Source organism: Gobius niger, assembly GCF_951799975.1.
Source record: "Gobius niger genome assembly, chromosome: 4".
In the NCBI taxonomy this organism is placed as follows: domain Eukaryota; kingdom Metazoa; phylum Chordata; class Actinopteri; order Gobiiformes; family Gobiidae; genus Gobius; species Gobius niger.
In genome coordinates this window covers 23568756-23595247 of record NC_136855.1, presented here as the reverse complement: position 1 = coordinate 23595247, position 26492 = coordinate 23568756, and the positions used below count along the sequence as shown (strand labels likewise).

General features: G+C 41.6%; 2 protein-coding genes across 2 annotated transcripts in view; both read right to left on the bottom strand.

Moving 5' to 3' along the window:
• Window positions 1-2686: 2686 nt before the first annotated feature.
• On the bottom strand, window positions 2687-14082 carry polr2m (RNA polymerase II subunit M). Its single transcript, XM_079554506.1, has 18 exons — window positions 13694-14082; window positions 13171-13233; window positions 10785-10877; window positions 9747-9911; window positions 9559-9651; window positions 9378-9491; window positions 9153-9305; window positions 8917-9042; window positions 8610-8738; window positions 8221-8315; window positions 8039-8144; window positions 7661-7744; window positions 7345-7451; window positions 6122-6341; window positions 4818-4930; window positions 4120-4596; window positions 3819-4041; window positions 2687-3368 (listed from the first exon to the last, which is right to left on the bottom strand). Exons 1-18 carry the CDS (start codon window positions 13763-13765, stop codon window positions 3225-3227), a joined length of 2577 nt encoding a protein of 858 aa, XP_079410632.1. The 5' UTR covers window positions 13766-14082; the 3' UTR covers window positions 2687-3224.
• A 4564-nt stretch (window positions 14083-18646) lies between these two features.
• The window catches only part of cgnl1 (cingulin-like 1), a 31332-nt gene continuing 23486 nt past the window's right edge, over window positions 18647-26492 (bottom strand). The window contains exons 13-19 of the mRNA XM_079555263.1: window positions 26059-26220; window positions 25886-25975; window positions 24274-24357; window positions 22970-23094; window positions 22383-22491; window positions 20535-20698; window positions 18647-19076 (exon numbers count right to left, since the gene is read on the bottom strand). Of these exons, the coding sequence (XP_079411389.1) occupies window positions 18920-19076; window positions 20535-20698; window positions 22383-22491; window positions 22970-23094; window positions 24274-24357; window positions 25886-25975; window positions 26059-26220 (891 nt within the window). The 3' untranslated portion in view covers window positions 18647-18919. The remainder of the gene's footprint in view (window positions 19077-20534; window positions 20699-22382; window positions 22492-22969; window positions 23095-24273; window positions 24358-25885; window positions 25976-26058; window positions 26221-26492) is intronic.

Here is a 26492-nt window from a genome sequence, read left to right as displayed (position 1 = left end):
CCACCTGCATCCGATTCTCTCAAATTAAAAAGCAATTGGTGATAAAACGACCACATGATCTGGACTTGTTGGAGTAAAGGTGGAGGCTCGACTTGGGATGAGGCGACGGGCTGTAACCCTATCTGCTGCTGTGCACTTCATTATTTCATCTGCTCTGGAAAAAAATGACAAAAACTTCAGAGAGTGGAAAAGAATGACCTCAGACACAAACTCTGACAGATATAATCCAATCATTCTGCTCAGGACACAGTCTATACATCATACTGTGTATCTAATTTAGAGCGGCCAGATATTCCATAACAACATGACGTTCCCTGGAAAATATCAAACTAAGATTTTTCTGACACATATTCTAATTTGCGGTTTATGAATTCAGGTCTTAAAATTAAGATTCCATTCACAGAGCACATTTAAAGCAGTACTAAGTAACTCTTGCCCCTTGAGTCCATAAGCGCTACTGCAGGAGTTGTAGCAAGTTGCGTTTTTTTTCACTCATTAATTGTCCGTGAGAGTAAATACTACACTGACAGAAAAGACAAAGGCCGAGAGGGATATTGTACATCCAGTTACACAATGGAGATAATTTTATATACTCAAACTTGGCTGTAAATACTGTTTAAGTGGCGCTAGCCCAAAGTTAGCTTTGCCCGTTAGCCTGTTAGCTTCTTTGTGATTCTATTAGTGTGTATTGGAGCCTCCAATCTGTAGGCAGCGAAGTTGCAATTGTGGTTTTCTGGCCAGAGACACGAGGGGGAGATGAAAGACCCCCCAATCATTAATCCCAGAGGGACTAGGAAAAGGATTTATTAAGGTAAACTAGTTACTTACGACTGAAAGATGAACGGCAAATCTGATACAAAATCTGGTAAGGCTCTGTGGAGACATTTTGTTGTCAGCAGATGACAGTATATGGCCTAAAAAACATCAGCGTTTGCTTGTCCCTGATGTAATAATGTGTAATAATAATCTAAACTGTAATTTCTATTCAACTGCGATTCATTTTGAAGCTCTCGTTCTATTGTTCTGTGAGTCTCCGTTCACATGTACAAGGCCCCACAAGCTGGAAGGGTCTTCCAATCACTATGTGGGAGTCTACCACCTTTATAGCCTTTAAAAAAAAGCTGTTAACCTCTTCCCCCCCGCCGTAACCGAGCGCATTTTCTCTCGTGCGGCTTTACCCAAATCCAAAAGCTTTTCGACTGCAATGCCTCATTTGAAAGCTAAGGGCTACAAAACTGATTGCGTCTTTTATTGTCACATCTTCTCCTCTTTGTATGTTTTTTTATTTTTATTTTTTACATTTTTCCTTTGTGGTTTTGTGTAACTTTTGTGGCTTTTTTGCTACGTTTATGTAATTTTTTGACTATGTTTTGTCACATTTTTGTTGGGTTTTCATCCTTGTATTTGTCGCTATTTTGATGCTTTTATCAGGAAGTAAATGAGTGTAATGCCAATCTAGAGAAAATGTGCTTGGTTCAGGTGGGGGTTAAAAGGTTAATAATAATAATAATAATAATACCTTATAAATCGTGTGATCATTAGTGAGGCCTGATAACCTTCAGAATGGGGGAGTTTTGTACCAATCAGTAACTGCATTGTTACTGTGTATCTTGTATATTCTATGTTCATTTTTGTGCATTTTATTCTTATCTCAAATTTGGCACATTGACGCAAAGTCCTGCACTGACTAACCCCGGCAAATGAACACCGAGACCAGTCACGTTGTTGTTTCTACAAACTGTACTGAGTGTTCATTAATGCGCACTGCCCTCTCCAAACATACAAATAAAGAAAAGTAATTATTGTTTTCCAAGCACTCAATCTGCTGAGACCACTCACACATGTGTTGACGACTTAAAAGTTCCAACTCAAAGGCTTTAGGTGTCCATAGCATTGATAGTCTGCACCTGAAAAAGATCTACAGAGTGGGAGGGTGAAATAACTTGAAGCGAGATAAGACTGGGAAGCGCAGGGGGAAAAAATGTGCCCTATAATTGATAACAGTCTCCAAATTTATGTACGCGGGGTAGACTGTAAAACTAAACCCAGAACAATGAGGAATCTCTGGTGTTATTATTAGACGTCATCGTGACTCTCACTCGCCAATCTGATACACCGCAATCACACGCTTCTTTTTTAACATCTCCCTCCAATGCCTCAACAGCAATTATGAGAGGTTATCAAGGAGCATCTCGCAGCAGACTCTGACCATATGAACCCTGCCTCATTTCCCCCAATATGTGCCTCAGTGCCTTCTCATTAAATCCTCCTTAAAGCGGCAGAGTTGGAGGAGACCTGATGGGAACTGTTTGGGAAAATGCGCTGAACAAAGCTGGCACTCTTGTTCTAGAGTATATTAGTGAAGTTGAGAAATGGTATTTGCCATGTTGCATTAGCCTGCTGCTGTCCCATCATCGCCTGCCGTTTCAAGCAACAACATGATCCAAATGCAGTCCAGATGTCAGAGTCATCAGGATTCAATATTTCACTACCTAGAGATTAATCTTATCAAGTGTCACCGAATCCGGCATGATAACATCGCACAAGATCATTTTTTACAAATGGTTTGTTCAGCTGATCATCACTCACTTGTAACTGGTTCTTTAAAAATAAGGGAAATGTGGAAAAGTGTTAGTAACTGGGAATCCTACTCTCATTATAAATCATCCGTTTATTAAAAATATACATTTCAAGTTTATGTTATTTGGTGCAAAGCCTTGGCTAATACATAAACGGAGTAAAGAAATCATAAAACATTCTGTCAGAAATTTTATTCTGTAAACAGCTCTGACATCGGCCATGTTTGTCAATGATCAATCCAGATATTGTAAAGCGGACGAGCGATAAAACAAGGTCTGTAAATGTTACCGACTTGGATAAAAGTTCCGCATAGAAGGCCTCAAAAAGCCAATTCCTTCTCTGTATAAGGATGAGGAATATCCTCCTGATTAAATGTAGCTCGTGGGCCTCACTTGGGCAGAAGGTATTATACTTCCTCAGGGCAGTCACACAACAGCCTGTAGTGAACTGACTGACAGTTAACTAAGCTAGTTTTTAACTTGCCATTCAGCCTCCTTCACACTACGCAAAGGCTCTTTTCCTCTCTGAGAATTTTTTGTCCTTGGAGTGGAAATCCTGTTTGATGGGTCTTGATTGCGAGGTCCAAAGCCTGTTTATCTCGGGGCCAAGGTCAGACTGGTTTCCCCAGCTCTGAGCTCCCAGGATCAGTCCTCTTCTGAGGAAAGTTGGGCTCCTTCATCGTGAACCTCTCTGTAGGCAGTCATGGGGCCAACGTCAGGAGTGCAGCTCCCCATAGAGGTCTTCAATCCCTCAGACAGCTTCTGTGCTGCCAGCTTGGCCTGTAACTCCTGAAATCAAAACAACAAAGGAGGACAGCTGACATGAATAGACTAGTAAATGGAAAACAATGACAACATTAAAAGAAACCCAACTATAGCCCCAAAACCTGCAGCTGAAACACTAGTTAGAGCCTTTTCAAAAAGACAAAGCACACTGTTAAATGCTGGGCTCAGTCCACATTATTGAAAACACCAGAGGAGCCGTTTCTACACTAATCAAACACTGCCCTCTGCAGACTCCAAACGGATACTACATATATCTGAAGCAACATTATAGCTGCTGCTTCTTGTGTGGTGTGTGCACCTATATCAGGATGATGGAAATTGCTGTCAAGTTCAACATGTAGCACATTTTTATATAAAAGGGTTAATGTCCCGTCTCATTTTTAAGTGTGTAACATCTCACTCCAAACTATATAAAGAAATATCCATATCTAAAATGAAAAACATAATATTAACCTTTTGTTTCTTGGCCTGCTCTTGGACCAGGATGGCTGATTCTTCCAGTGACAGCAGCTGTACAGGACTGTAGTGCAGAGGAGGGAGTGTTGCAGCAGTGATGTCATCCAGATGTTTTCTGTCCCGCTCCCTTCGTGCTTGCGCTGAGAGCGGCGAGGAAGTCCCAGACGACTGGCTCGGAGACGAAGAACCTGAAGTTGAAATGTCATCATTGCACGGCAGCCTGAAAACAACAAGAGTTACTTAATGAAGACATTATCTAATGCAAACAAATAATAACAGGAGAAGTTAGTCTACTCACTGATTAGCTTTGAATTTTGACCTTCTCGGTGATGGATTATTTTGCGTCCTTTCTATTACACTTAAATAGTGAGGCACAGATGGTGTTTTTGCAAAATAATTGTCCGTTTTGTTGTCCTGTGACCCTTCACTAAGCTTGACTCTTTCCAAGGCTTCCACCAGCTCAGTTTCAGGTGTACAGTCTGAGTTTGGGGATGTTTTATGCGTCACAGTCACCGCAGCCAGTGCTTGGTCCAATTGTTCCACTGCAGGGGAGTCTTTGCTCTCGTGAGTTGAGTCACCTGCTGCAGAGGCGTTGTGTACAGGGCGTAGTTGTTGGGTAAATGCTTGTTGGTACTTGGACTGAAACTCCATCCTGGCAGCACTTTCAAGTCTTTGTATCCTCTCTGCTTCCTCATGATGCTCAAGTGCTTGCTGTATCTTCTCTCGGAAGTCCTGAAGTTTCCTCCCTTTGTCCGGGAGAGTTTGTAAAAGCCTCCTGCAAAATCCATACAGCAATGTTCAGAACAGTCACATCAAACCTTAGCAAAACAGCCTTATAAGCTACACATTTCACTGTTATACATCACTTGTTTAAGCTTGTACATTCATCTTAACACGTAAACAGTTTACGTTATTACTGTGTTCGTCAGCTTCATTTATCTGATATTGATCAAAACAAGTTATACAGCGTTTTAAGTCATTCTGGATTGAATTTACTTGTTAGAAAGAATCTTTTCTTGGCGCAGAAGTAGATCTTGTAGCTCTTCCTTGCTGTGTTTTGTTAGATCTCCCACCTGACCCTGGCGCTCCGTCCACGACATGTCCAGATGCTAATAACAGCTAGCTCCTCTACGCATTTTACACGAACTGGACCAAACGACCCGGTTTTTCCAAGAGAAACTCTACCCTGTTGTTGCCCTCCCACAATCCATGGGACACGTTAAACAAGTTACAACGAAGAGCTTCTTGAAAGTTATTAAGGACCAGTTATCTCTGAAGACAAGCGCCAGAAGCATCAGCAGCGTGACAGCGTCGATTCTTACTCGAAACAGCGCTCGCGACATGACGCAGCTCTACTGCCCCCTGCTGTCCATCCCCGCGTAATGCAACTTTACACTGAAGCGAGAGAGTCCACACGGGACATTTGATTTATTTATCTTAAAGGTGCACTATGCAACTTTTAAAGTGAAGAAAATATATATATGTGACCTTTAAGTGACTCTATGTGGCTTTATGGGTGCAGCGTGGCACCTTTGCTTTCCCCTCACAGTGGCCTTTATGATGCTCCAGGTTCAGTGTTTTTTGTAGATTTGTACCAGAAATCCAACTTTACACTGTAGAAACCTGGCCAGGCGCACACGGGACAGTTACATCATTATCTTAAATAATACATTCCAAAACAAAACAAAACGTCCCACTATCAACGAAACTACTGTATCAACTTCATTAGTCTGTGAACATATACTGTAGAAAACCCAAGTACAGCTCAATACTACATCTTTAGTTTCTACAACTTACACTGTATTTTAGGCATAGGAAACAGTATACAATGAATGTTTAGCATAGACTTTATTTTGAAAATATATGCTTGGCTTAAGTCCTTCTTTATGTTAAATTTAGCATTCAAGAAAAGGCACTTAAAACTTCTACACAACACAGTTCTGGCAGTGCAGATAAACATAATAGGTGCACCAGTGGCTCAGGAGAGGCAGTGATTCAATGCTATAATTTACTTACCCTGTTGTCAATTTTAAAGTGATTTCTCCCTCCAATAACATCAGTAATGCAATATAACATAAGAAAGCAGTTAAATAACTTTTTATACTTTATGTGACAATAACAAAAATACTGGATTTATTTTACAGAGCAAGTATAAAATAACAGGTAATACATTATATTAATATAGCTTCATTTGAACATTTAGAGTGTAAACAAATATATTCTCTATTTACAAGATATGCATGTTCATATTATTCACAATATTGCTATGGTGACTGAAAACTGTCCAAAAGTGCCGTTCACTCGATGTTAATATTTGCTGTCATCTCCATCAGCTTCATGAAAGGCGTATAAACTCGAGGTCTATTGGGTGACAGTGAATGAGACGCTGCTCCCGGGCGATTTGTTGAGTCCACCTCATCTCTACCCGACTGTCCCGGGCTCACGGGACGGTCCACTGTGGTCGAAAGTGGGTATGGCAACACCCCACTGGGCACCGAGGGGTTGGCCTCTAGGATGCGGCTGTATTGGACAGGAGTGTATTTAAGTAAACTGCTTTCCAGGCGACTCGGCGGAGGGTTTTTGGAACTGAACGTCCTGGGTTGGGTCGGGGTGGACATTAGAGAATATGATGCAGGCTGGAGAAAGGAGGTGGTTGATTGGGGTTGCACGACGAATGAGGCATTAGTGGGTGAGAGAGGGCGATTAGGTGACGTGGGACGTGGCGATAAAGGAAGGGAGAGTGAGTGAGAGAGCTGGGGCGACAGTGGGGGAGACAGTGGGGGCGACAATGGGGGGGACAACGGGGGAGACAGCGGGGGAGACAAAAGCTGAGTTGGTGAAAGCGGCTGACTTGATGAAAGCGGTCGAGTTGGTGAAAGCGGTTGAGTTGGTGAAAGCGGTTGAGTTGATGAAAGCGGTCGAGTTGGTGAAAGCGGATGAGTTGGTGATGGTGGTTTGGCAGGTGATGGATGATTAGTAGGTAATGATGAGTGATTAGGATGAGGCGGATCAAATGAAGCAAATCTGTCAACATTGTGTCTATTCGGGTCACCTCTGCAAATGCACAATCACATATCAGCACAGAAGCCTCTCAGTACAGATCAAGACACATTTGAAATCTCTTTGGTAACTTCTTCAAAACACCACCTTTCACTAAAGCCATACTGCTTCACACTTTACTCATTAAGCAAAATAAGACAAGCATCTATTTTATTACGAGTGGTTTTATTCGTGAAAAAATACCTCCAAAACGCATCTCGATAGTGAAGACGGGACAGGACATCAACAGCCTTGGATTATAGCAGGTAGCCAAACATGAGGTGCTTTATTTCGATAACCCATTGCAAAAATAGCCCTGTGGTCAGTAGGCTACATGACATTTGGCATTGTGCTTGTTCATCTCATTTTAGCTGGTGACGTAGCAAAATATAACTAATAATGTTCCGCAGTATGGCTTTAAGTTCAATACTCAAAATACTTTGCATACACTTTACTATGCTTTACTATAACCAATTTCTCTTACCTGGGGAGCAGATCACAGCCTACTCCTATTTCCCTTGTGTCCAAAGCCTCTCGTGGCCTATTCTGTGTGGACATAAAATACTTGAGCTTGTCTTCTAATTCATTATTCTGGGAAAAGGAAAACAGGAAACAAGCGATCAACTCCGACACATGCAAAGGAGCCCAGCGTCACGTGTGTCACCAATAACAGTGACAGGCAGCGTCACACAGTGGACAGTGCTCAGCAGCCCAGGCAGCCAGTGGTCATGCAAAGATATCCACCGCACACCTTAGCTTTAACCAACTGCAAACAGTACCCAGTCATAGACGAGCCTTACCTCGCACTCCACTATGGCAATCCTGTCTAAAAGCTCCGAGATGAACATGTCTTTCTGGGCAACTTGAGCTCTCAGTGATCCAACCTGCAATCAAGATAACAGTTTGTGTCATGTGAAGAGTTGAACAACAGAAACTGGGTTAGCTCATCCCTGACAGGCATCAAAACAAGAAAGTCAAGACAGCTCAGGTATGTGTCCAAGCCACAAAACCGGAAACTAGCTCCGCCCTACCACTGTTTACTCTCGAGCAGCTTTAAATCCACAAGGCTTAGCTTAGTCTGCGTGCTTCATCTATTGAGGGAAGAACAACCTCACAACCCACACCTACAGTCAACAGAAACCTTAATGAATATGCTTTTGTAAAATAAATACAGTCACCTCTTCGATCATCCCTTTGACCTTCCTCTGCTGACAAAACACCATGTCGTTCAAATGTTTGATTCTCTCTTTCAGATCCGCAGCTTCACCCTCCAGCTGTTTGGACCTACACAGGACAAATAAACATTATCCAGAGATGTCAAACAACAGTAAATAAATGAAAATTACTCAAGGGAACCTACTTTTTGGCTACACTTGAATCAGTTGTGTCAGACAACCCTAACAAACGAATGCGCTGCTCACATGCTTCTAGTTTGGTTTGGAGTTGGCTCTTTTCCTGAAAACAAAAAGAGCATATTTAAAGCGGCTAATGACCAGTAGTAAGTACTAATCATAGCTACACAGTACACCATGAATATTTTAAGTTAGCTATTTTTTATGTTCCGAATCAAGACCCATTGGTACATCACAAAAAAAAAGTGAAAGCTTAATATAATTGTGTTGAATGTTCTGAAGAAATGGGTAATTCATCAAAAGCCCTTTATTGGTTGTAGTTCCTTGTTTAGTGCCGGTCTGGAGTAGTCATTGTGCGCATTATTATTTATGACTTATTTTTACGCCATGCCCTTACCTTCCCCATACAATCCAGGAGGCGATCTAATTCCAGGATCCGCTGGTCTCTCTCTGCAATCTCTCTCTCTGCATTTTTGATGGTCTTTTCCGCTTCTTCCAGTCGTCTGATGTATTTGTCCAGCTGTGCCTGAATAGGTTGAAAAATCGTGCAAACTCAGCAAAAACTGAACTGAAATCATGCTGTAATTATGACTTGCATTCTGTGTTTCCGGTTTGACATAGTGTGTGGTTTCTGTGGCGTTAGACAAAAGAACGGTGTGTGTGCTACGTATCTAGTTCATGAACAACAGGTAAAGTATGCAGACCTGTAGGTTTTCAATCTCCTCCCTGTGTTTGCGTTGCTCCTCGAGTAGTTTTTCCTCGTACTCTCGCTGCAGTTTAGTCGAGAGGTCATGCAGCGCCTGAGTGCCGGCCTCCCGAGAGGACTCCACCTGGACGCATCACAGCACATACTATGATCATACTATTGACAGGAAACATGCAAATCTGGAGAGACGCGGCAGTGGTAAAAGCTCGCCGTGTAAGCCTACGTGTCCTGCACCTGTAGCCGCAGCGTCTGGTTTTCGGCCTGCGCTTGTGCCAGCTCCTTCTCTCTGTCTCTGAGTTTTTCTTGGGTTTTTTCATAGGTGCTCCTCAGTGTCTTCGCCCCGTCTCTCTGGTCCACTCTGTTCTGACAGTTCTCCAACAGGGATTTCTAAACACAAACACGCTCGAGAGATTACACACCGCACCTTTAGTCACTGGAGTTATTTAAGGATGCGTTTACCTGTAGGCTGAGGTTGGCTGATATAAGCGAGCTATTCATTTGGTCGAAGCTGTCCATGGCTGCGGTCCGGACCCTCACCTCAGACTCTAAACTTCTGCTCTTAGAGTTGGCTGTCTGTAATACAACATTATGTTATAACACAATGATGAAAGTTCAGTCAGAATAGTCCATCACAACGCACCTTAATTTCTTGCGTGAGCTTCTGCACTGATTGCTGCATCCCTCCGAACTGGCTGTACATACGTTCTCTCACCTTTTCCAGCGAATCCCTCACCTGAGCAAACCACACGTACAACCAGGTCCATTATAAAACACTGTAACCCCATGCAGTGGCTATTGCTGTTTGTCGTTCAAGGCTGTCTCGCTCACCTCTCGGATGTACTTCATCTCGTCCTGGAGGTGATTGACGCTCCACTCCCGCGCCATCACTTCCTGTTGCCTGTCAGAGCCGGTCGTCTGCACAACGCCGTACACTTTGGGCCCGTGATGCTGCAGGGAGGACTCGGGCACCCCATTGGCTCCGTCCGTGAGGTGCTGAGGGAGACAGGATCGCAGCGCTAAAGTTTCTGCACACAACACTAACAACTAGACTTTGAAGAGTGGGACTCCCGTATGCACAAGTGTACGTGCACAGTGGTGAGCAAAGACATGCCTGCATATGTGCGTTTGATATTGAAGGCGCTTCTGCTGAGCTCGGGAAACAAGACGATGGGAACAGCGAAAAAAAGTGCACAGTGAATTGAAGGTGTCAAGTTTCTGCAACCCAGTACACGGGCTGCTAACGTTTCTAGACACTGCGCAGCTGACAACAAAACAACAAACGAAAATGTATTTATGCCTCTGAGATCCTATAATAGAGATTTTATGACGGTAAAGTATAAAGTGATGGACATTAAAAGATTTATATCAGGCCGTATGTGGGACAGAAGCCTTTGAGCTTTAGTTTCAATAAATATTTGATGACATTTGACACAAGATGCAAATGCTTTGTATAAAACCAATAAGCAAAGCACTTTATGTGGCTCGATTCGTATTCGTATTCTTCCCCCTAATGCCGTGTCCTTCAACATAAATATAACTTTGACATTTGTGTCCTTGCCATTTATCACATGTCCAAAGTCTAATTCTGATTTCGACAGCCCTGGTTTTCCATTTAATAATGAAGTACTTGAAGGAGTGCTGGTCCAAACAAACATATACACACAACTACATGCGCTAAATGTACTTTAATTTATCAACAAGATTAAAATGATCTTAGACAGCATCATTTCCGAGTCATTTAAAGATAACTGTCCTGCTGTTTACGACTACTGTTAATTATTATCCTGTAATCTGCGTGTGGCGTGGCACTGATAATCCAGTGATCTGCAGAGAAATCCCAAAGCACATATTGTACACCACAGTTACCTGCTGAGGAGACTCCCTGCCAGCCGGACGCTCTCTATGGATCAACCCGTTTTTCTTCTTCCACGTTTCCTTTGCATCTTTGGTCTGATCCGACTGTGGAGGATAAAATAATGGTCACTTTTGGGTGATTTGCTAGTTTTTCATGTATCGGTTTATTTGGTTTGGGACAGTGCACGTTACTGAAGGGTCGAGTATCATATAAGAATGTACAGTTCTGCTTTAACTCTGAAGGTCCCACAGTGGTGACATCTTGAAAGCTCAGTCTGAACATGTGCCAGAAAAGGAGGCGTCTCTTGTACATCTCTCACAGATAAGAGTGAGGAGGGTTTCACAAAGACAGCACTGTAGTCTGCGCACAATGCGAGGCCTGACATTTCATCTGCACAGAGCGGGCTGATGAGAAATGGCGCAGAGCCGCTAAAAAGGCAACAAACATTCCTTCAGTTTAGCATGCATGTTAAACGTCCTCATGTTTGTCTTTCAGTGTAGACCTTATTTAAAGGCACTGTGTTTCTAAAGCCACACTGCGGTGCGCTCCAGGTTATATGTTGCAACATCATAAAAACATAAACAAACACTTCTCAGCTCAACACCAACAATAGGATAGTTGTTCGAGTCAAAGCAGAGCAGCAGCATCTCCATGTGAACCACCTGTTGATGTTTGGACTGATGTAACAATGGCTTTTTTAATAGGAGGGGGCGCAGTGTGAGTTTAAATTGTGGCGGCTCCTGTAATCTGAAATTCTTGTTTGTACTATAGGTTTGACCTGCTTTACGACAGCACATAAAACTCCATCAAGAGGCCTCTTCACATAAGTATATGCTCGAGTTGTGTCCAATTTTTTTCGACTTCCTGTTCCATCACATGACGACACTGAGAAGAGCTGCTCGCCTCGTCAGATAAGTGCTCTTCTAAGACAATGTTGAAGACAAAAAGCAGCTCATGTTGACTTAAAAAGAGTGACGCTTTTGTGGCAATGAAATCTAATGCTGTCGCTGTAGAAACGGCGGCATAAAACACACCGGATCAGACCCTCCTGTCATGGCGCAGACGTATTAGGTCTCGACTTCTCAACTAGGCCGGCTGGATTCTGGCCATCATGTGTCGAGTTGCGAGACACGCCCTTTCATTTTGTGGAGTTTTCTTAATCAAACCGTATCTCAAGGCACAAGACGTTTGGAGCCGACTCTTCCTCCTTGAATTTTCCTCGAATTATTGGGTCGCAAAATGAGAAAAGCATGACTCTAATGATGTTAAGGTCATGTTAAAGAGGGGGAGTGAGGCCATTTCGGTGTATGTTTGTGACAAGAGCAGAGCCTCCCCCCCCGGACGCAGCACCTGGACTGAGCCTGAGCAGCTAAATACTTCATGAGCAGGATACAGATGGGAGAGTTGTTAAACTATTGAACCCTGTCTTTGCGTATCAATTCTTCCGCTACTTATTGACTTTACTGCTTATCCATCAGTGGTTCTCCAATGTTTCATACCACTTAGTAAAGCATGTGACCCTCCTAGTATCAACATCAGGATCAAATCAGGACTAAGCTGTGTCAAAAAGTTCCTAAAAGAGGTCTTGGACTAAGTTATGTTTCCATGTCTGAAACACAAAAACACCAAACGTCAAGGCGCTACCAAAGCATCAATTAAAGTAAGGTCTCATGGAAAACACACACAGACAGGCGTCACAATCAAACACATGTTCGACTGCTGACCGCACTGTCCCTGCACTGTCCCGGTCACACCCTGCTCAAAGCGAAACCTAACGGAGATTAGAGCTATCAATGGACCGGACGGGAATGCAGATCTCTGGCCAAAGTTCAGACACCACAACATTAAAGACTCGTTTTGTTTTACTCCCGCATGAAATCCCGGAGGCAAAGGAAGAAAAAAAAAAGTCACAGCCCGAACCTCCCACAGCAAACATACATATAGAGCCTGCAGCAGTTGTTGAATTCACACGGCCCCAGATCATGTTCAAGGAGATGTAGTTTAACTTGGCATTGATCAGTGTTTGCCGAGGAATCACCCTGCCGGTTTTAAAGCAAATAATGCAGTCGGGAGAAACTGTATAACATTATAACTGTGACGGTGTTTGGGTTTTTCACAATGCATGGAAGGTATTCACAGTAGAGAGGGGTCCGCTTTGAAGTCAATGAGAAACAGCTGGGTAGGCATTATCTCACATGCACAACCCCGTCCAGATGATAAAGAGGAAAAAAAAATCATAACTCTTGTCTATTTTGGATTCGCTTTTCCATGATATATGTTTGAAGACTGGACCAAAAGTTCTATCATCAACTCATGGTGTAATTTCAGTATTTGTGTTGCTTATCAACGTGAAATAAATTATTTCCACAGCACAAAACTTAAAAAAAAAAAACTTACCGTGTCTGCAGTTTTGCCATTTTCTCCTGCGTGAAGGGTCAACCTGAGCCGCCTGTACTTTCTCTGGAAAAAAACAATGCCAAAAACAATGTCAGGTATATGTGACAGTCCTGCAGACGAAGAGTATATAAACATGGTGACTTTGCCTGAGGGTCCAACAGTATAGCAGCAAAACATTGTACTTTTGAGCTTGTTTGTAAAAGTTCTGTGTCAGGCCGTGCTCATTTGTTTTTTCTTCCACAACAAACAATCTGAGTCACTATAAAGGCAGATATGGCACAATGGACTGCTTTATCAGAGAGGAGTTCAAACAAACAGTGGCCTTATGTCTGCTGCACACACTGCCATTCAGAGTAAACAGGTCCTGATAGAAAGAAGTAAAAGCAGCAGCATGACAGCCCCTAACTGTGCTGTAGTGAAAACAACACAGCCACACCAAACCTCCATGCCTGTGAGTGAGAGCGACAGAGTGACAGAGAGACAGAAGGGGGGAGAGAGAGCGTGTTTGCTTGGGACAAGTTACCTCCGTCTCTGGGGAGTCCTCAGTTGTGGTGGTGGTGCTGGAAACAACTCGTCCTGGTCCGTAGCGAAGCATGTCTCCTCTTGTGTCCACTCTTCGCTTCTCTTCCTCTGGCGGTGGACCCTCCCACCCTTTCCTCCCCACTCTCTCTCACTCTCCTTCCTGAGTCAAGCCTTCAGAGCGGTCATCGGCCCCGAGCTCCACAAGTCCAGGACCAGGGAAATTCCGCTCTGTTATTGCCTGCTCTCTCCACAGCTTCTCTTCTCTGCTGCTGAATGTGCCCCAGAGTTCAGGATGACATGTATGTCATTGTTCCTTTGCGAGAGCACCTGCCTGTCAGTCACACAGTGAACAATTCCCATCAGACTTGTTGGGCCACATTTCAGCTGCCTCCTCTCTCAGCCTTTCCTGGCTGGGCGTCGCCTGTAGCCTGCCCCAGGACAGGTGCTCTTATCTGAGGGAGGGGCCAAGAGGTGGAGCCAGCACCTTTTACCCCCGTCATCCCAAGACTGACAGAACGAGCTGTGTGTTGATGACACAATGAGTCTTTAGACATTGAGCAATACTGTTCACTTTGGAGATCAGAGCAATAGATAAACAACAGGTGAACTCGGGAAATCAGAATATCATTAATATCATGAGTTACTGTGAAACTAATATATGATGGACTCATTACATGCAAAGTGAGATATGTATAGCCTTTGTTTGTTAAAATGTTCATTATTATGGCTCAGCTTGTGAAAACCCCAAATTAAAAATATCATAAAATTAGAACATTTTAAGTTGAATTACAGAAATAAATGAACTTTTGAACGATATTCTTATTTTCAGAGTTTCACCTGTAATCCATGTGCTTTTATGTATTAGTTTACTGCAGCGGAACCTCACAATTGTAGCCCAATGTAAATCTTATCTACTAATATCAGTCTTAACATCATATATAATCTAATGAACAGGAAATTTTAAGATATTTAAAATACTCTTTTCCAAATGTTAGACTCCTTTATCAAGTGTTTGGTCTTTGATTTTAATGATGGTTTACTGTGTAGACAGTATGTCCACCAAGCAATAAATGTTGCAGTTTGTAATGGCAGTATACAACACGCATACTGACCCTGTGGCTGCTAAAATGAAAGGTTCTCAGACACGTGTTCCACTTCTATAAACGTATCTATTTGGCTCAAAAACCCAATATCCACATCCACATGTGACACGGTCAAGAAGAATTGTCCCCAATTAAGCGGCACCTGTTTACATCAGACCACACCTTTTATAAGCCCAGGGAGGAGAAAGAGACATAGTGCCATATAGAGGCAGGGGGTAAAATAACAGCTACAAATCATAAATGGCTCCTACACAATTATAAAAATAGGATTTAGATTTTTTTTAATCAATGGGGAAAAAGCACAATTGTACAGCATTTGGTTCACAAAAAGCCTCAAATTGTGTATCTTCACATGATCTATGCCACGGCTGAACAGGTGCTACAGCGTCTTCTGCATTATTGATCTCCTTCCTGGATGTATTAAAGACAGCCATTACTATTTCATGGTTTGGTCACTATATGCTGCACTGTGCACACTGAACATACCAACTCGCCCTGTCAAAGATCTTTAAGCAACAGGCACACACACAATTATCCCCAAAGCAAGATCACATTCCTGGTCTGAATGGCCTGCATTCCCTCCCCTTTTATTGAAACTGGACACTGATATAGTACGAGGAGGTTCCTCGTAGTATTGTATCAGGTTCAGGGTCATATTTTTCACCGCACAGACTGGCTGTTTGCACATGTCAGGGATAATAAAAGGAAAATTATTCAGAACAATATGAGAGGCATTTTGTACAGGGTATTCTGGTGGGTTAATTAGTAACTACATTCAAACAAACGGCCCTTTTTCTATGAAGAGGTCGCTGAGCTGAGGCCCAGGGCATTTCAGGTATAATATAACTTAATGTCCCAGACAGAGGGCTCAGATATTGTGTGTTGTGTTAATATTGGATGCTTGGTGCAGGTTGTTTGGTGTTGCAACCATCAACAAAAGCTTTGAAATCCATGCTAACCTGTGTTGTAAGAGCTTGACGGAAAAGGCCCTGTTGCAGCTGTTGACAGATAAATGGCACAAAGAAATGACAACTTAACAATGCAGCACTGTTTACAACAATGTGGGGCAGGCACAGAATCAAAAGGAATTAAGAACCTACTTTTGTAATGTAAACAATATGTACAAGGTTTGACTGTTCATTTCAAGTGGGTTATTGGGGTCAAAAAAAATGTCACAGATCACAGGGTGTTGATATTGGCATTTGATCTACAGTGTAATGGAACATCTCAGCCCTAATATATAAATAACACTTTGAACTCATGACAAGTCACAGAGACATCGTTAAAAGACTTAAAGACCCTATGCCTGATTACAAACAATGAAAGAGGAAGCCACTAAACTAGAATGTTAGTTGTGGTTAAAGTCATTCCTAACATATTTTGAGCCTCCCAATTCTTCACGGCGACGGGTTTAAAGGCACTTTGAGATAAATGCTAGAAACTCGCCTGCAAGTTCATGAAATTCATACAAATGCTATTAAGATGCACAGTGTTTTTCCCTCAAATGTCCGAAAATCAGATGTAAAGCCTTTAACTAATTTTCTTTCTTTTCTTTCCTTTTTTTTCTCGCCAAAGTTGCAAAACACTGAGGCCTTGGTGGTTTCTCTTTTATCTTCTGTGATGTTGTTTTTGGAGACTTGAGGCTGTTAATCAGCTCGGTGATGGAGTCCAGAGACGACCCCGTCTTTCTGCCCAATCACCATTTTCACCCACTAAGTCTTATTATCGCCCTCAGAACGGGAACACACAGCAGTTGGACATTTTCAATCAATTATTATTATTATGGTTTTGTTTTTGCAAAGACCTGAAAGCCCGAAAAGCATGTTTTATGGTTTGTCAGTGCAAATTCGCTGTCCAGGATGGGCTTTCCTAAAGTTATAGTAGCTAAAAAATAAAAAATAACAATAATAATAATAATAATAATAATAATAATAATAATAATAATAATAATATGTGTTAAATGTTAACTTCTTAACCCCCACCTGAACCAAGCACATTTTCTCCTCTTTGGTTTTACCCAAATCTAAAAGCGTAAAAAAAAAAACGGTGGCAAAAAAAGCAATGAAAAAGCCACAAAAAAGTGACAAAAACACAACAAAAAAGTGACAAAAATGAAAAAGTGACAAAAATGTGATCACAATGCAATAAAAAAGGTACAAAAAGCGACAAAAGCTCAACAAAAAAGTGATCAAAAAACTATGAAAAAAGGGAAAAAATACCACAAAAAAGTAATAAAAAAGCAACAAAAAAGCAATAATTAAGTGACCAAAAAAACTACGAAAAAAATCATCAAAAACAACAAAAATGTGTCAAAAATGATGAAAAAGTGGCAAAAATCCGATGACAACATGGCAACAACTCAAGCTAAAAAGATCCATTTGGTTCAGTTCTGTAGGTCTTAGCTTTCAAATGAGGCGTTAGACTGGCCTATAGGCGGCAAGCTTTTAGATTTCAATAAGACTGAACTGGGGAAAACGCAGTGGGGGGATAAAAGGTTAAGGAGCGATGATTTACAAAGTGTTGCCGCTAGGGGGCAGCAAAGCACTATGCACCGCTATCACACAAGCGTCAGGCCAATTTTCATCCATGTTGTAATACGCCTTTAAAACAATTACCCCACGAGATGTTAATGTGTTTTTGTCTTTTAAAACCCTCGACGCTTTAACTGCAAATCTCACCTCGATGTCGGCCAACGTGGAGGCCCGTGTGTGGAGCAGAAATCACTGGAGCACACAGAGGAATCTCAGGAATGGCCACCTTGTTAAGCGCGGACAAAGTTTCTCCTCCCGCGCTCGCCAGTGCGTAGCCCGTATTAGTTTACTGCTTGGCTTGACACATAAGGCATTGGGCATAATACCGTGGCACTATAAAGCTTGATTTGTTTGTTGCACAAAGAAAAGCAGCAAATGAAGGTCATGCCCCGGTAACAATGGCCAGCCTGCCTCATTGTGGAATAAGAAAGCGCGCGCTCTTCAGCCCCTCTCCGCTTAAGATTTATAGTAAGATTGCAATCAGCATATAGGCGCTTCAAATGTTTTCGTTTCCAGCGAAAAGGGGGGGTTAAAATACTCTAAGCTCACGCGCATAGCTCATGTTCTTGTGCAGAAATATGTGCAAATGCATTCCCTCTATTTAGATAACTTCTGATTCTATTGACACCGCATGTTTTGTGACCCGAGAAGGAATTTAATCTGAGGAAATGTTGCTCGTATCAAACACAGGCACGACGAAAAGAATCTAAGTAACTTTATTTTAGTTCAAGGAGGCTATGTACAGAGGTAGTGGCAGCAGTTCACTCAGAAAAGAGTGGAAATCATAATAAAACGCAAGAAATTCATGATTGTCATTTTCCCTCATTAAGTATATATCATCAAAAGAGGCCGTTAAGTGAGGCCATAATGTACAATAGACAAAACACAGAATCATGTGTAAAGAATAACAGTGTTGTTCTGATATTGCATTGGATATTACATTGAAAAAAATACTTGATAATAAAAGTATCAAAATGTTTAGACAGCTTACCAGTAAAACTCATCAATCGCATATGCTGATTCACGAGTAAGGATAACAAATAAAATGTATAAAATGAATGTGTATAAACAACGTCCCTCTGTCACTGGTCCCATAAATCTCACAAAAGCACAATTTAAGCTTTTGACCACAAATAAATAATGTCTTTCTTACTTCAAACTTAAAAAAAAATAAGGATGATGAATGCATAACACAAACGCTTGTCATTTATCATTGCAGACAATACAAAATAAATCGCAGCACGTCGGATAGGTTTAAAAGGGGGTTAGCAAAGGAAGGGACAGTGTTGCTTTCCAGCGCGTTCAGAGGAGTCTAAGAATAATAATTAACTGTGAATGTGTAATCTATTTAAGTGAAGAAAATACTAAAGGTTAAGATACGTGGAATCAATTTGAGGAATAAACATTGTAAAGGAGGGGAAGAAATACAACATTACAACACTTAATACTGAGCAATAAAGCGCAGGGAATGGATTTTCAATGATGGACAAATAATATTTTGGCTGATACTTGCATTTAAAGAGGCATTTTAATGTAACGTACACATTTTGACAGTGATAGTTGGTCGTCTTGGCTGTTCGGTGACACAGTCCTTTACATGGCGAACGAGGAGAGGATGTTGTCCTGGCTGGAGGAGCGCTTGTACCCTGAGGTGGAGCTGAAGTATGTCTCTCCATCAGTGCTAATGTCATCGTCGTCATCGTCGTCGTCGTCCAGAGTGTTGAGAAGTGGCGCGGAGTTGCTCTTACGCCTGACACACACACACACACACACACACACACACACACGATTAAAGATGGCTCCGACACCACAAACAGGCTGTATCGTCTACAGTGGGTTCAGGAAGTTTACAGACCTCTTGTAATTATTTATGTTTTATTCATATATAGCACCTGATACTAAAATCAAACATTTCATGACGCCAATAAATCAGTATCATGGGCTTGAGCGATAAAAAAAAAACACTACAATGAGTTGTTGCGCTGTAAAGATGAGAAAGATACATAACCATCGAAGTATTAAGAGCAAATACACAGACTTTTTGGTTTATAGTGTAACTTTGTGTCAATGGTTTATGATTTTACTGGTGAAACTGGTGACTTGGCATCAGTGTAATCATGTGACAAAGCGACCAATTAATCTACATATATTGGTCATATTTGAAAACAGATAAGGGGAAAACAATTTGGAGAAAAATCTAAACTTTCTCAAATTATTCAAAATCTACTTTAACAAACGCTGAAATATGAATATAGTTTTCTACTAAATAAAGATACAAAGACATGAAGAGGAGCTCAGTAGGGATGGGCGATACCACATTTTTTGGAATCGATACGATACCGATACTTTTGGGGTCTTTTTTGTCGATACCGATACCGATACTGGTCATTTCATATGGGTGAATGTATTTCAATCAATACACATTTCTAAAACTGTTTTTTTTATATAATTAAATGGTCCATTAAAATTATATTACTTTAACTGGTTAATTAAACAATGTTAATGTGAAATTAAATACATAACCAACATTTAAAATTTAAACATTTAAACATTTAAAAACAGACTCTAAACCAGAATGATATGTCTGGCTCAGTTCAATCCTTTGCTGTTGTGAACTGTTTTGGCTCAGAACAAAGAAATAAATCATCCTTTTGTGTTGATAATTGCTGCCCTGCCTTCCTTTTACATAATGCAAATTAGTATCGACACTTTTTGCCCAATATCGATACTTAAAAAGTAGCCGTTGGGTATCGATAAATCGATACTTTGGTATCGATCCGCCCATCCCTAGAGCAAAGTGGTTCAACAGCGCATAAAACCATAAATAACGGAGAATGCTAATTGATGCTTCAGGTTGGCATTGGGCTAATGCTAACAGTTAGCTAGCGCTAGCTACAACTGCCTTTTTTTTCACCTCTACTGAACAATCTGCTGTGAGAAAAAATCCATATGGGCCCGATTTACACTTGACTTTATTAATGTGTGATAAATAAGTTCATATTCCACCAGAAAATGGCTAAAAAGAGTGGAAAATTGTGTTTCTAAAAGATTCTATTTTCCCCCTCGGCGAAGCCACGCCCCCTTCTATGACGAGATGCCGTCTGTATCCATTCCCTTGCTTGTGCTGCCTTTAAATGTAAAAGGTCTGTGGTGAAATCCATTCCTTGACAATAAAATACTTCCTGAGCTGTATGTGCTGGCTCCTCACCTCATCTCGTTCCTCGCGGCTTTGAGCTGGCTCTGGAGGTTCTCGTTGGCCTCCTGTTGATCGTCGAGCTCTCTCTGTAGTTTCTTCTTTCCGTGCTCCAGTCGGTCGATCTCCTCCTCGGCCTCGTCCATCTGACGCTTCAGGGCTTTGAGGCGCAGGTTCAACTGGAAGACAAAACAGCAGACCATGATTTCACTTACTGTCAATTTGGATCTACAGGCTGGAGGACTGAGTGAGGATTGTGGACGAGGACATGTTACTTGGAGAGTGGGAGGAGGCGTGCACCATCACACAGCCAAAAACGACTAATACCGACTGAAACTGCTACAGACCTGCCTGAGGTGTATATCACTCCTGAAAGACTCAATAAGTATATAATGTGAGAAGGAAAAGGTGCTCTCATCCATTGTGCAGTATTCGGCAATGAACATAATCGAAATCTATTCTGGAGAATTCACTCAAAAGACTCAACGAGCAGTGATACTAAAACTGTTCGTTCTTGGCCCACAAGCAAATACTCTCAAGATTATAAAATACAACCTTCTGTTAACATAAAAGTATATCAGCAAAACGATGTCATAAAGGGCCATCAATAGATCATGTACAGAGAGGTGGCTGTCATAACACGGCCTTTTACAATTGAACACCAACAAAACCCTTTTTCCATCAAATCTGGGACCCCTTTATAAACTAGAGAAAATACATTGTAGTTGCTATAAAGTTCAGGAATGTGATGTCATATCGCAAAGCATTATGGGATTAGCAGCAATAGTAAACTAATGAAGATTTTAAAAGGTAAAATACTGGAGTTATTGTTCATATTAAAACACTTGGACACCACAGTGAGTTAGATGTATTTACCAGCAGTAACTCAGCAGCTAACGGAGTTGTCCCACAGCTTTTTTCTAGACTTTTTATAAAAATTTTAGCTAATGTTCAATGGAAATGTATGCTAACAGCTGCAAAGATGGCGGATCTCCATGGTAACTGTGGAATTTCCCGAACTCTATTGAAGACACAGTGGAATAGACTGGGTTCTCAACACTACGTTTGTTTTCTAGTCTTGTTCAATGCATTATAGTATATATGTGTGTGTTTTTTAGTTCTACTGACCACTTTTAATGCTTTTACAAACCAAAATATAAATAGTTATGATGTTTTGGCTTATTTTGATATAATAAAAACCTGTTGACACTAAGAGTAATCTATAAACAACAACAAATATATAATAGGTGCTAAATAGCTGGTGCAAGCTCAAAAATAATATATTCTGTTTTGCACTTTACCATTTGATGTTGCCTGTATCACAGTTATAGCACCCCAAATCTGATATGTAGAGAGTAAAAACAGGCATAAATGACTACCGATCCACTTTTGCATGTGGTACTCATGAGCAAACGCTTGGTAAATTACCCCCATAGTCTTAAACCCGACGAGGCAAAGTGGCTAGTAAAGTAAAATGATGACAAGCCAAAAGAGAAATCGGTAACGCTTTATATTAAGGTGCGCTCATTAAGTATTAATAAGCATTAGTAATTAATAGGCCATGAATAATATGCTTGTATAGATATTAATAAGCTGCTCATTATACTATTATCTATTAACATACGAATAGGCCATGAATAATATGCTGCTTATTCATGGTCTATAATCCTAACCATAACCCTAACCATAAGCAGATTACTAATGCTTATTAATACTTAACGAGTGCACCTTTATATAAAGCGATACCAAGAAATCTTCAAGTCCGTTATATATACAGTATAAATAACAAAAAGTATTGTCGACAGAAAAAAAATCTACAGCTAATCTACAGAAACAGAGCAACAAGTGCAACATGACAAATACCTGGTTCTTTTCATCTTGTAAAGCGTTTTGTTCTTCCTCGACTTGCATCACCATTTCTTTCACCTTCCTCTCCAGTCGCCGATTCGCCAGCTGCAGGTTGCCACGCTCCCTTAACACACCAAGAAATCATTATCATAACTGCCGCAAATTAGTTTATATAATTTAAAGCATCAATATTGTTCTAAATGTACCTAAGCATCGCACACAAAGAATCGCCTCATTATGCGGGAGTTGCTAATTATTGAGTGCAAGCAGTGGAAGAAGTCATTTTGCCAGACAGTTTTATCCAGAATGCTGAAAATGTTTGGATGAATTTTTATGGGATAGTTCATGAAATATCTCTGTTTTTGAAGGTGATACTTTGGGAATATACAGGTGCATCGAATCAAGAATGGAGAAGAATGTGTGAAATTGCTAAATATTCCAGTTTTGTGAAATACTGCTATTTTTTCCTCAACTGGATATATTTACAAACTTCACTTTACACTTCACTTTACACTTGTAGCAAAACAGACAGTGTGATATTTTTGTATCTCTAAATTAGACTTCAAACGTCTTCTTTGAATCGTCAGCCACGTTCACCTCACCTTTCCTCTGCCTCCACCCGCTCCTCCAGTTCCTGAATGCGCCCCTCCAGTTGGGATATCAGGCCCTCTTTGTTGGATTTCTGGGAGCTTTCTAAATGAGTCACTCTGCTTTTAAGATCCTTGTTCTGTACAGGTCATATAGAGGAAGAAGGGGGTCAATATTCATGTAGTTCGTCAATAAATCCACAGTGAAGTGTTGCGAAAAGTGGAGAATGGCTTCAGAAAGTTCATGCCCTCCTGTTTACTCCTGTCATTATGTTGAAGTCTAATAGTAACAGCAAACACTATGATTGAGAGCAATAGAAAGGAACTACAGTTGTTGTGTACGGTCTGAACACTTATATCAGTGGTTCTCATTGGTTCCTCATGAAACATCCGGTGGTACCACCAGTGCTGGATCTAAACAGGGTTAAAATTCGGTCGACTGATATGTTTTTTTCTAAGGCCGGGTCTGATTTTTTTGGGATCGTTATTGGCCAATGCCGATATGCTCGACCGATATTTTTGTAATTTTTCCAAAGGTCTATTATAATCCTGTAAAAACAACACTCCAGCAGAGGCTGATTTTACTTTATTACTTCAGGTGATTCAATTAGTTTCTGTTTGATTAGTTGCCGTTAGCATTAGCATGCTGCCGTAAGAATTAGCATGCTGCTGTTAGCATTAGCATACTGTTGCTAGCTACGGCAATCAAAAATACAACTGCGGAGGTTCAAACTAACTCAGCGGTTTAATGCTCCAGGTTCTGTGCTTCATGTCCATATTCACTTAGGTTTAGTGAAACTATTCACTGTTATATTTAACAAACTTGTGGACAATTTTCATCGCGATGTTTCTCTGTTCCCCTGAGGCCAAGGGAAACCTTGCTTTAAAGTCCTAGCTCCTATTGCTTTCGGTTCGGAGATATCGGCTTTTCATCAGCCGATATTGTAAAATCCCCAAATATCGACCTCTAGTTAAAATTGTCCTAAATCAGGACCAAACTGTGTAAACCATGTTTCATTCATTCATTTCATAAAAAAACGAAGGCTCCAGAAGTACCACAACCATGCACCACAGTTTGAGAAACACTGACATTTTAAAAATATATATTGCAGGTAATCAGTGTCACAAAAGAAAAGTATATTATTTTTAGAGGCATAATAAAATAGAAGTAAAGGGAAGAGGTCTGAAAACATTCTGAAGCCACAGTCTGATTGGCTAACACTGAAATGATAATGGAAGGATGGATGAAATGCGTGTCTGTCCGCTTTTGCACGGCGGATGTTGTGTACTTGTTTAGTTCCAGACAGGAGGCTGTGTACCTGTCTCTCCAGAGCCATCTTGTCACACTCCAGGTCCTGTCTGCTGGCCCTCTCCTGCAGGAGTTCATTCCTCATCTGCTCCACCTGTCAAGCCGAGCCCAGACACTGTCATCTCCCGCTCCCACACAGTCCGATGACAATTACAACAGAAACCACTGCAGCGCTCACCGTGCCTCACAGCGAAACAATAGGATTTAGTTCTGAGGCCCTGCTTAATTTGAGGACATGATTTTCCGGTTTGGCAGCATTCCACATATTGTTTTCGGCGCTGTAATCATACTTCAGTGACTCAAAATGACACTGAAAAAGTCACAGGTTTCTGTAAAGGTAATTGCACTGCTGTTTTGAATGAACGGTTTAGGCTTCAAAAAATAAATGCAACAATGGCTTTAGTGTTTTAACTTTAGCTTTAAGTACAGAGGCCTATTCGGCAAGTTCAAAGGAGAAAAGTAATCGATAAAGTGGTGATGGTTTCTTCTTTGTGAGAGGAGCTGAGAATTGGTGATATTTTATGCCAATTAGTGTGTGACAGTGGGCTGCTCTGATGAACGATGGCCCCTATAACTTGTGCACCCAGCACAGTGCTTGAGGGAGCTGAATCAGCAGACTGGAACATACAGCGAAACTAATCTGCTTTGTGAGAGACGGCAGGAGAGGAGAAGGGAGATTACTCTCATTTAGACAGGAGAGGAGCACCTGGTGCCAGGAGAGGCGCAGGTGTTCCTTCTGCTGCCTGTGCTGCTGCCCCGCCGCCCCATAGCCATACACTCCCCCCTCCCCTCCCGCTCACAAACACCAGAGCGACGACGGCACAGAGCTCCAGCGTTGCCTAGACAACCGACCCCATGCTGAACCAATGCCACTTTGTCACAACGCCACTTTTTGCTCTCTGCCAGAAGTTCTGCAAAAGGGAAAGCATTTTAATACTCAACTTCTTTCTGCTAAGCCTCTACTTATGCCATTAGGGGCACAGTTCAGGAAAAATGGCCCCTGCACTTGAGCGGGTATTTCAGGCCAACGACTTCAGCACAGGATGTATTTTACACAGGAAGGAACATGTGAAAAAGCAAATTCACTGTCAGCAATACTCACCTAACACTCCGTTGCAAAAAGAAAAATATGTACAAAATGTCTAGTTCAAACGAAACTAAACATTTCGGTTTGGATTCCTAGGCATTTTGTTTTGACGACTTAACTAAACTAAACAACTAAACTTTCCCAAAAAAATGTACCGGAAATGTGGCGAACCCAGCAACCTGCACACTCTAGAGACTTGGCAGAGTACATTTTTGGCAGCAGCAGAGCATTAAGAAGGATCTTCGGGACTGATGCATGAAAATTGGATAGGTGCTCTTAGACTGCGCTGGCCGGCTGCCAGTCTGAATGATTATCTGAGATTATTTTACCAAGCAATAACTTTACGCTCTGGAGTCGGGAGTGTTGATGGTACACAATGTCTCCTCTGAATGAATGAACGTGATCACATGATTCTCATTTAAGAGATTAGTCATAGTGCGCATGATGTTAACAGGTCGGAGCTACTTCACAAACAGAGACGGGACAGAGATACTTCTAAGGACGGGATGAGCACGCTGACACAGGTGTTCGTTACCTGTTCCCGCCCTCGGTCGATCCTGTCCATCAGCTGGTCTCCGCTGTGACGCTCCTCGTCCAGGTCCATCTCCAACTGAGCCACTCTGTCCTGAAACAACAAAGACACAAGCGTAAAAAAAACAACCTCTCATCTGTGACATTTAGCACGCCTTTTATGAAACCAGTCTTTACCTCGAGCAGCTTTGAATGCCGGGCCGTGTCATCTTTAACACTAACACGAGTATCCGCCTCCACTTCCAGATCATGAACCTTTCTCTCCAGATCCTCTGTCCTGATCACAGCCTCGTCCCGCTCCTTCTGACACCGTCGCAGGTCGTCCTCTTTTTGAGACAGCTACGAGAAACATACAAGTCCGAGCGTGAGTCAAGTCTTAAAATATGCCACTCTGCTTCATATACAAATGAAACGGATACACGAGGGACTATATATCTGGCTGGCGCTTAAAGGATGTCTCAGGTGACTAATGGCGCCATCGCAGTGAGCATCTCCCCTGTTACTACAGCAGAGGTGCCCTCACAGCTGGAAAACTGCCCCCACTGCTTGAAGCAAACAGAAAAATTCATCATCCGCCAATTATTTCTGACCTACAACAAATTTTTGGCCAT